Source organism: Tenrec ecaudatus, chromosome 18 (genome assembly GCF_050624435.1).
Source record: "Tenrec ecaudatus isolate mTenEca1 chromosome 18, mTenEca1.hap1, whole genome shotgun sequence".
Classification (NCBI taxonomy): Eukaryota; Metazoa; Chordata; class Mammalia; order Afrosoricida; family Tenrecidae; genus Tenrec; species Tenrec ecaudatus.
Window position 1 is genome coordinate 66801438 of NC_134547.1, and position 11718 is coordinate 66813155.

The window sequence follows — 11718 nt, forward strand, 5'->3', positions numbered from 1 at the left end:
AGACATCACTATACACCGAAAGGCAAAGCGGTCTCTGGAGAAACAGTCACTCCCTGGAAACAGAAAGCCAACAGCACCTCTCACAGGAGGACAGGAACACCGTCAGAGATGTGAACACAACCATGTATTTCCACGGGGGCGAGGACGAGCGCGGACCATTGAGCTCCACCGGGGAGACGGTTCTCCTGCAACACCGTGAGAAGAGCCAAGAAAGCAATGGTTTCCATAGTCTCAGGACCACTGATCAGCTCCTTACTGTACTTGGGACTCCAAACATCCTTCAAGGAAACCACGCCTGTGGTAGCTATATAATCTCCTGTCAACTTGTGAAGGGGTGGAGTCTAGCTTGTCAAACAGGTGCTAGCCAATCATGCCTCGGTGTGGGCATGGCCTTCTCCTGAGGATTCTGGGAACTCCTATTGTCCTCCCTGGAGGCGAGACACACACTCTCTCTCTGCTTTGTCTCCCTGTGAGGCATTCCTGTTGACAAGCTATGCTGATGGCAGCCAGAGCCCTGGAGCTGGAGGAGCCATGTGGAGACCCACACCAGTGCTGAGATGCTTCTACCACCACTGGTTCCACAAGACCTTCCACCCACTGGCCTGTGATCTTTCCTGCATTTGGCATCATTGCATGTGTTGCATCAGTCAGAGGAGGAATTTATAGATTGATATGAGACAGACGGACTAATGTCGGACTTATAGACTTGATCTGGACTGTTTTCTTAATATATAATTACTCTTTGATATAAACCTCTGTCATATCCACATATGCGTGTCCATGAATTTTTTTCTCTAGTCAACCCAGACTAACACAACGTCCTGTTTAGCCTTAATCTTGTCTCCAAGATGCCTAACCAACAGGGAGAAGGGTGTCTTCCGTGATTCATTATTTTATGAAGCCTCTCTCAAACTAGACTAAAACTAGAACGTGATCTTTTTCCAAAAGCAGTGTCCTGTGAGGATGAGACCACGACATCCCCACATGTAGGACAGGTTTTCGTTGGAAGCCTCCCCCCACCCCATCCCCCCACCCTGAATCCCTCATGTACTTTAGCCAGCACAGTGATTAAATGAAACTACCTAATCGTGGGGAAGGACGGAGACTGTACATGCTAGGATGTCTGAAACCGAGACCGTGAAATCCTGCGGCAAGAATGGGAAGTGGCAGAGTGACTGCAACAGCTCTATCCAAGTCCCGCCTGGGAAAGCTGAGGGCGAGCAGGAAAGGAAGACGGGGCGCAGGCTGGATCCACACCGTGGCTGTGAGGACAGCTTGGCGCAGCACCAGGCGGTGTTCAGTTCTGTTGTTTGTAGGGTGGGGACTAACTCATGGCACCTATTAACGACAACCTCCCCACCCCCAGGCATGGGAGGCATTCAAAGATTCAGGAGGGCGGGCTTAATAATCTGGTAAAGTCAAGTCACCAAAGCATCGTGAAGCCTCCCAACCAGCATATCCTGTTCCGGGGCTGATTGGACTCACGGTTCTCAGTGCTGACATATTCGGCGAGATCATGGGTTGTCCCTACTGGATCAGGGTGGGAGGAGTAAACCCCTGTCAATCTCAGGACAGCCCCTAAAACAGAGACTTCTGTGGCCTCAAAGGTCCCCAATGACAAGGCTGAGGAACCCAGTTAGCCTGGGCGAGACTGAGCTACCCCAACTCTAATAAGCCCTAACCAAGGATGGCCTGACCATCACCAAGCCTCACTGGGATTCTGAAACCCATTGGTCCTGTTTTTCCCTCCCCAGTGCAGACTGCTACATCAAAAGAAGCATTCCTTTGCTTTTTCCGAATTTCCTTTCATTCTAGGGTAACGATTTATTTTAATCCTCAGCTTACCAGACATTTATACAGTGCTTGCAAACATGCCAGGCATGCTTCTGGGCACCTTACGAACATGAGCTCCATGGAGGCAGGCGCTATTGTTAGCACATTCTGACAAATGAAGCAGGAGGCACCCACCCGGGAGGAAGTCCAGCAAGGCAACAGCAAGGTCAAGAGGCAAGCTCACGCTGCTGGCGATGGAGTCTCTGTCAGCCCATGCCCGCTGATGCTGTGAGTCAACCCAGGCCCATGGTGATGTCATGACCCATGGAACAAAAGGTGGCCTGGTCCTGTGCCACCCCCAGTATCAGCTGGGCGACTGGCCCCTTGTGACCCACAGAGGCCTCTAGGGCTGGTGTAGGGCAGGAGTTTACCAGGCAGTTTTTCCTCATCTCAAAGTTCTACTGACACCTGTTGAGCACTGTAGCCACGCCCCACCCACTGCTGACAAACAGGCGGTGGGTGTCCAGGAGCCACACTGACCATCAGACCTGGGCTCCCCTGGAGAAGCAAGAGTTCTAGCACAGAACCATCTGCGAGTGCCCGGGTACCGCAAAGGCTTAACGTTCTCCGCTGCCAGTCAAAAGGTCGAAGGTTCAAATTCCCCTAGCAGCTCCTTGGAAGGCTTGACATCCACTTATTATGAAGGAGCAGAGTCATGTTCCGACATATCGGTGATTGCCATGGGTCAGAGTCACGTTGACAACCACGGGTTCCCTGGGCTCTGCTGATGTGGTTGTTAGGGGACGTCGAGCTGGTGTCGGCTCACAGTGAACTTCTGAGCCGAACACAACACTGTCCCATCTTATACCTCCCGAACAATCTCCTCTATGGTCGAGCCCATCCTTGCAGCCACTGGGTTAATTGAGCTCATTGAGGGTTGCGCCACCTTCTACTTGCCCAAGCACAAGGAACCAAACAAGAGGATCCTGCAGAGCTTCAAGTCAGAAATGGTGGTTGTCAGGATTGGATACTTTTTGGTGCCCTTAATCAATCTGTAAACTGAACAAACAATCTGAAATGCTGGTGACCTAGAGGAAGGCTAGTCAACAACCTGCAGTGTACAGATAGCTCGACCCTGATGGAGACTTAAAGAACCGGCTGACCAAGAGCAAAGACTATAGCCTTCAGGATGGATTCTACCGCAATGTGAAGCGGGTGGGGGGAAGCCTCACAATTGTTCCAATACACAGCACCATCATGAACAGAGAGCGGACGGACGTTGTCACGCGTCTCCTTTGACTCACATCCACAATCAATCGACACCAACAGAGGCAGCAGTTGAGACATCCTACTGCCCAAATCTTGTCATCAGAAGAAACTCACTCCTTCTCAAGGTCTAGTTAAGATCATCTCATTCCGTGGCCCCCAGCAGTTCTCGGAAGTCCACTGTTACCAGGAAGATCTTCCTTTCCCTCCACGGTTTCTAAGGACTCTCATCACGCCAGGACCTGGTTCTCCTGGCGAGCTTTCCAGGAGGAAGATGCAAACAGCATGACCCTGAGAGCCTTCTGTGGAGTGTCTGCTGCATGTTTCCCCCGTGACAAGATGTAACCTCTGGTCTTCCCCAAGCTTTCCAAAGTGGGTACGATTGGCTCCGCTTGTCTTTACACCCAAGCTCAGCGTTCCAGTGACAGCCAACTCCCTCTGAGCCCCCTCCAAAGCCAGGCAGGGAAAAAGCATAGACACCGGGCGGACAGCCTCTGGCTGCTTGACCATACCATTGGGAAATCCATGTCTCATCCGGCTTTCATGTGGGAGTTGAGTAGACTCGGGGGATTCGAAAAAAGTTCATTGGAAAATGGAACTACCAGACAGTGGAATTTCCATGCACCCTTTCTGAAGCCGCCTTGTATTAACGTATCCACAAGTAACCTAAGACTGCCTTTGTCTCCACAGACACCATCTGCAGCTCAGTGGCCCTGCCTGATTAGGTCAGAGGAGGAACACAGATGACCTCGGGCCAATGACAATCCAGAAAAGTCTGACTTATTTTCACAGTGCTTTTGTTATGTCTTGTTTCTCTTGCTTTTCATTGAACTCACTGTCACTGCTTTTGAAAGTTGAGAAATTTCACATGCAACATTTTGGGAGGGGATTTCTGGTTTCTCTTGAAAAGCCAGGCAGAGCTGTCAACACATGTTGATGCACATGCCGGTAGGGCAGAAATCGGCATACTTGAAGCAGCTCACCTGACCACGATACACACATTCCACCCGGCCAGACCATGCTGTGCTGTGGTTTCCCACGGACCTGGACCTTGCAGCTTGCTGAGATTAATAATGGGGCTGACATCTAGCTCAGAAGCAAGAGAGTCCACATGGAAGAAGCACACCAGCCTGTGTGACTACGAGGTGTAGAAGGGATCAGGGATCAGGCATCAAAGAACAAAAAATCATATCAGTGGTTGCCCACCTTCCCGATATGATCACTGAAGACAAATGGGTGCGTAAGCAAATGTGGTGAAGAAAGCTGATGGTGCCTGGCTATCAAAAGATATAGTGTCTGGGGTCTTAAAGGCTTGAAGGTAAACAAGCAGCCATCTAGCTGAGAAGCAACAAAGCCCACATGGAAGAAGCACACCAGCCTGTGCGATCACAAGGTGTCAAAGGGATCAGGTATCAGGCATCAAAGAACAAAAAAAATCATACCATAATTTTGGGTGAGTGCATACCATATATGAGTGGAGACCCAAAGCTCATCTATAGGCAACTGGACATCCCCTTACAAAAGGGCTGTGGGGAGGAGACAAGCCAGTCAGGCTCAGGGTATCAATGATGAAACATACAACTTTCCTCTAGCTCTTAAATGCTTCCTCCCCCCACTATCATGATGCAAATTCTACCCTACAAATATGGCTAGAGCAGAGGATGTACACTGGTACCGATAGGAATTGGAAACACAGGGAATCCAGGACAGATGATCTCTTCAAGAGCAGTGGTGAGAGTGGCGATACCTGGAGAGTGGAGGGAAGGTGGGATAGAAAGGGGGAACCAATTACAAGGATCTACATATAACCTCCTCCCTGGGATAAGAACAACAGAAAAGTGGGTGAAGGGAGACGTCAGATAGTGCAAGATATGACAAAATAATAATTTATAAATTATCAAGGGTTCATGAGAGAGGGGGCAGTGGGGAAGGAGGGGGGGAAATGAGGAACTGATATCAAGGGCTCAAGTAGAAAGAAAATGTTTTGAGAATGATGATGGCAAAAAATGTACAAATGTGCTTACACAATGGATGGATGGATGGATTGTAATAAGAAATGATTAAAAAATGATTTTAAAAGAATGGGGCTGAGACAATGACTGGGGTCTTTGGGCAGCAGAGTCCCACACAGAATGACTCCTCTGCTGTATTTTTGTTTTCTACTCCTTAATTCCTGTCTGCACCAATGTATGTATGCGTATCGCCTTTCCATACAAACCACAAGACCCTATTTGATTCAATAAACCAGAGGGAAGAAAACACACACTTAAGAATGATGAGAAAATTTACAAGCAGAAGTGATAGAGACACGCTATGGTGAATAGAATTAAATGTGGCCGTCATGTCATATAAAAAGGGTTGATTACAACAGTGACAAAAATAAATTTTAAAAGTAGCTGCTGAGACTGCTTATGCACAACACCTCCTGGGGATTTGGTTCCTTGGTTTAGAGGTTTAAGATCATGCTTAGATGGAACACCTCAGTTGATTGGTCTAATAATGTATTTAGTCCTTCTGGTCTACTCCCTAGTTCTCTACCTGGGGTCTTAAAAGCTTGCACTTGGCATCCAAGCCTCAAGAACTGGTCTCTAGTGGTCTACAGCAACAAAGGAAGAAGGGCAACCAGGAACCAGAACCAGAACAGGAATGCATGGCTGATGGTCTCGGTGAACAAGGACCTCTTCGACATGAGACCAGAAGACTTAGATGGTGCCCGGCTGCCATTACTGAGCATTTTGGTCAGAGAATCTACAGAAGAATCCTCATCAGAAGGCAACACACAGAAGAGAATTATGGACTTTGGGGGGGCCAAGAGGGCTGGATGAATTCCAGAAACGACTGCCCCTAATATCAGTCTTGAAAATGTACGCCAAAATATCCCTTTGAGGTCTTCTTAAAACCCAATCAACAGTTCAGCTTAATGAGTAAAAAATGTGTCTGTCTTGAGTAGGACGCTCTTTAGATCAAAGTGACAACAGCCAACCTTAGGGGCCTGTGAGGGGGACGGGGGGAGGGGTGACAGGTCATAGGAAGGAGGAGGAGAAAGTTCACAAACTCAGTGTCACTGAATCGAACACTTCCAAAGAGTGACATTGATGTCACATTTTGCTTTGTCCCCAACGGTGCCATTTTCAAAAGGCGGTTGAAACAGCAAATTCATTCATAGAGATGCCAACTACACACACACACACACACACACACACACACACACACACACACACACACCCTTCATGATTTCATCGTAAAAATAAATAGAAAGATTCTCATCAAGTAGGTGAAAGTGTCAGGGAGATGTTAACCAACGGGAGGGTGTGGGAGTCGACAGGGGTGGGCGTGGGACACAAAAAATTAGTAGTATGATTTGTGCTAAAAGCCAACGTCTCCAACACAGAGATGCTGCCACGCGGACGCTTACTCGGGGTCACTGCATTGTCTCTCCTGGTACCTCACACCTCCACCGCACGTCCGGGAACACTGGGACCACGAAGACCAGGAAGACCACTGACCGTGGATGGGACGGGGCCCGTGCTCCCCAAACTTTACACACTGGCCTCGCCGACACCACTGTGGAGAGAACAGACAAGCCAGTTTCTGTCAGAAAAACACTCGAGAGTGAGGGGAGACACAGCTAACGCCCGAGGGCTCATGGGAAAACCAGTCTGTCGGCATGCATGAAAGTGCACCACAACTTGAGGGGGGACCCTACACCTGCTGTGCTTTCTAAACGCTGGGCTACCCCATGCTTACCTCTGTCGTGGAGAGAGGAAGGGGACCCTCCACCACGAGGCTCAGGGGGATGTGTCTTGTGGGCTCCCCAGGTGAAATGGTCACCGAAGACTTCCTGGACAGCCCAGTGGTGGTTGGTCCAATGTGACGAAGCAGCCTCCCTTACCTCCGGCACCTTCTGCTACTTAAAGAGCAGTGTGCATCGTTTGCTCAAAGCAAATCGGTTCCGAAGCCATATCGACCCCAACTGCCATCTTGAAGGATGTCGTGGTTGCTAGGTGGCACTTGACTCTCAGAGTGTAAGAAAACAAAACAATGCCTGTCCCGGCGCCGTGCTCACAATGGTTATGTTTGAGCCATTGTTGGCTTGTTGCAGCCATTGCACTGATCCTCCTCGTCGAAGGCTTTCCACTCTTTCATCCAACGTCTACTTGACCCAGCAAGATGTCCCTATCCAGGGCCCGCCCTCTCCTGATAAACCTCTTGAAAGTACGTGTCACGGAAACACGTCACTCTCGCTTCTCAGGGGCATCCTGGTTGTATTGCTTAAGGCAAGGCCGATTGGTCTGGTCTGCCGGTACACTCAGTACTCTCCGTCGCCACCATCATTCAGATGCATACAGTTCAGGGATGGCCGAAGGATAGCCTTGTTTTGGAGATTTGGACTGGTGCAGATGGTTACTGTGCTTGGCTGGTAACTGGAAAGTTGGAAGTTTGAGTCCCCCCTGGGGGAGGGGGGCGCTGAGAGAAAGGTCTGAAGATCTATTTCCAAAACCAGAATCAGAATCCAGCCATTCAAGGCTCTAGGGAGCACCATTCTCGGACACACCTGAGGTTACCATGAGTTAGATTAGACTCGACGGCCAAGGGCTGGTTCCTAGTTTATATCTTTGTTTGTTCGTTTGTTTTCTTATTCCGAATCATCTCCATTAGATTATTTCGCAAGAGATGAAATCGTTTTCTGTCTATACCAATTCTGCTCTTGAGACAACACTCCTGAGTCCCTATGTCTTGAATGGGAAGTTTCCACATCAGACCTTCCACCGTCCTTGGCCTTGGGGTGCCTTTGATGAATTAGCTCGGGGTCTTTTTCAGATTGATGGGGCCCAGCTGGAGAACAGTTTCCCAAACAGACCTTCCCACGGCACCTCTCCTTGGTCAAACACCCTGTGCTTGGGGGCTCATCCCTGTCCGGCAAGGCTTCCCTCGTTGCTCTGGGGAGTATTCTTTCTTGGGGCGCTTTAATTGTGAGCCAGTTCCCCCTGACTTCATAGAACTGCATCATTCTCCTAAAAGCCCCTGCAAGGAGCCCCCCAGGGCTGGGGTTGGGAAGTGGCCGGGTTCCGCTGAGGACAGGCTGGGAGGACTTGGGTTACAGAATTATGGAGAGGTTGTTTGACATTTCGAATCTTCCTCTTTTTTTTTTCTCTTCTGTAATAAATCTGGCTTCGCAGCTGTTTATTGTGTGGCTTGGTTGCAAGTGCGCGTTGTCTAAGAGAAGTAATGGCTTCCTTTCTTCATATGTCTTTGCCATGTGCTGATGAACTATTCTGTTTAAAACTCTCTCTCTCTCTCTCTCTCTCTTTCTTTCTCCCTCTTCTCCTGAGTCAATTGCCACGTCAAGCTGCACTGCACGGGACCGCCTACTGCTGTTGAGAACTTCTGGGGAGAAGCAAACAGCCATTCGCAGCTTTGTCCACCACAACATTCACCTCTCTGCGAGCATATCTTTCTAAAACTTCTTCTAATTTCAAATGGAGCGAGCAAGGCTTAAGCCAAGATCTCTTCTGAAAGGCAACAGGCACTCACTACCAGGGAATGCATCTTCTTCTCTACCAGGAGTGGCCTGGAAATGACTAACTGGGGCTCGGCGGTCAAGGGCAAAGCAGTGGAAGCCGCGGGTACAGTGGAACACATTCTGCATCTGTGCTACAGACGCTGCAGGGAACTGACTGTACATGGGCTCGCTCGCCCTCTCATCCTCCTCTACAAACCCTGAGAGTAACAATCAGTCCCTAGACGAGAGAAATGTAGCAAAGAAAGGCCAAGTGGCTTGTTCAGAGTTACACAGCTCCACAAGTCGTTGTGGGGAGTAGATTTAAATATTGAAAAAAAAAAGAGGATTTAAATATTGAAAAAGAGAGAGAGAGAGAGCGATGGAGAGACCAGGCTTACAGGTCGGATAAGGGACTGGTGGAAACTCTAGGGCTATGGTTCTTTGCCACCCTTCAGGTGATTGAGTTAGGAACCAAGTTCACCCCACCCACCCCGCCCCAGGGGACAATACCAGGAGAGAGGTGCACACGCCTTCGAATCATGAACCATTTGTGATCAGATGGACAGCACGTGCCCAAGGGCAAGAAGGAAGAATGGCAGCAGGAGCCACAGGGTGGAAGTGGGGTCGGGGATGTGACACTGAGGGGGATGGCAGCGAATGGTAGAGCTGCTGAATCCAGAACTGATCCTCAGCTCTGTACACCTTCCCCCAGGTCACAAGAATTGTTTAGGAAAAGCAAACAGGATACGAAACTGGTTGGCAAAAGCAGCTGAGCAGGGCACACATGCCTCATCTCGGGGGCAACTGACTAACTGTAATCGAGTTTCTTTTCCAGGGAATCGCTCGATGAACTTTATTTTATTTGAATCTTCTCCCCAGGCTTAGGTCGACAGATTGCCTACTTCTGCCTTTTCAATCCCTCTGAGAGCCAGGGATGTATCAGAATGCACTCTCAGGGAAGTATTGATGCAAAATTCCAAGGCACCGTGGAGAACTTAAAAATACCATCTATCCTCGAGTATAAGCTGATTCGAATATCAGCCGAGGCACCCGATTTTACCACAAAAAAATGCATTAAAAATGTGCTGAAAAACTCGGCTTATCCACGAGTATCTCGCCCATATGCGCCCCTCATTGTATTGATCTATCCCTGCAACAAGGAATCCCAGTGTTGCAGTGAGTAAAGTCTGGGCTGCCGTACTGAGGTCGGCAGTTCAAAAGCACCAGCCACTCCTGAGATAAAGAAAAGGCTGTCTGCTCCCATAAAGATGCACAGCGGTGCAGTAGGGATCTGGAAACGCAGGGAATCTAGGACAGATGAACCCCTCAGGACCAGCGGAGAGAGGGGTGACCCCGGGAGGGAAGGGGGTGTAGAAAGGGAGAACCGATCTTGGGGATCTACATGTAACCTCTTCTCTGGGGGATGGGCAATGGGAAGGTGGGTGAGGGGAGACGCCGGGCAGTGCAAGATAAAATAAAATAATAATTTATAAACTATTAAGGGTTCATGGGGGGTGGGGGGGAGGAAAACAAGCTGATTCCAGGAACCCAAGTGGAAGGCGAATTTTGAGAATGAGGAGGGCAACGAATGTATAAGGGTGCTTTACTCAATTGATGTATGCATAGATTGTGATAAGAGTTGTATGAGGCCCAATAAAATGATTTATTAAATTTTAAAAAGCTGTACATACACACCCTCCATAGAGCAGCAGTTCTGTGTGCCCTGCGGGGTCCCCGCGAGTCAGAGCTGACTCAGTGTTTGGTTTGACTGGCACCGTGGGTAAACACGCAACCAACCGAACCCACTAGCTGCTCCCCGAAAGATGTGGCTCGCTGTTCCGGTAAAGCATGGTTCTCAACCATAACATTATTTTTGTTGCTACCTCATGACTACAATGTTGCTATTGTTATGAACCAGGTGACCCCTGTGAAAGGGTCATTCGACCCCCAAAGGGGTCGTGACCCACAGGTTGAGAACGGCTGCTGGGAAAGTGACACCCTTGGGAACCCGATGGAGCAGTTCTATTCTCAGTTCTACTGGGTTGGAATTGACTTAACGACACTGGGTTTGTTTTAGTTTTTGTGTGGTTTTGTTTTAATTCATACAGTTTGAGGGGCTGTCCAAAAGTTCTGGGAACAATTGTATTATCTTTTGGTGCCCCTTCCCCCCACAAAGCTTTGGAAGCGCCCCTGTATAGATGTAGCTAATGCTGCTTCCAAATCCCACATGGACTGGGCAGGAGTTGGGCAGAGGTCTTTTAGGGAGGGCAACAGGTATAAACTCTCCTCTCCTTGCCCACATCACCCCAGAACCAAGCGTCTTACACTGTGGGCCAGGGCCCCCTCTGGGCTTCATGTAACTGAATGTGGGAGGCCTTGAAAAATTTTGGCACAAGGAAAAGGATTCTGACTACGCATCCCCCAAAGGGACTCAAAAATCAAATATATCATAAATCCAAAGTGTTCTGAGATCACTTGAATGCATTACAAACGTCTCAGGTGAAAGGGGCGTGCGTGGAGTACGTTGACGAAGCCCTAGTCTAGAGAGCAAGTATATGGCTCCTACATTCCGGCTTCCACGGGGTTTTCAAGGACAGACATCAATCATGGAGGGCTCGGGGCAGCAGAGGGGATGGGGAGGATTGCCTGTGTCCCAGTTACAACCAACCCAAGCATTGAGCAGTGGCCACTCGGGGTGTAAGGCATGAGCAAGAGAAATCCCTGGCCCGCTTGAAGCTTACAATCTAACCAACAGCCAATTAGAGAAGCCAAGGAAGGATGAGAGAGAGTGCTGAAGGTTGGAACTCGGCAGAAGGTTTCTGCTGAGGTTGAGCTTACAGACGAGGGTTTCCCCAGGATGTCACGATCACCCTGCGGTTCTAAAACATAACGAGTGGGGGGTTGGAATCAAACCACCTATTTTTTTCATCTCACATTACAGTGAATAAAATCTAACTCGGGGTACTGCGGTTCTCACACAGCATAAACCCCTGGAGGATTGATGTAATCAACCTTAGACCCGTGTTGGCGCTCCTCCCGCTGCCTCATTTACTAGGTCAGGATTGGGTTTTGTTTCATATGCTATTCTATTTCACACTCTTGACTTCTTTTTTTTTTTCACTCTTGACTTCTTAATGATTTTTTAAAGCCCATCCATCTTCAAGTGGCCAACTGTA

General features: G+C 49.1%; 1 protein-coding gene across 1 annotated transcript in view; it reads right to left on the minus strand.

Moving 5' to 3' along the window:
• Positions 1-11718, minus strand: part of ADAMTS18 (ADAM metallopeptidase with thrombospondin type 1 motif 18) — a 136558-nt gene that overhangs the window by 50237 nt on the left and 74603 nt on the right. Inside the window, exon 12 of the mRNA XM_075537171.1 lies at positions 6455-6603. Coding sequence (XP_075393286.1) covers positions 6455-6603 — 149 coding nt within the window. The remainder of the gene's footprint in view (positions 1-6454; positions 6604-11718) is intronic.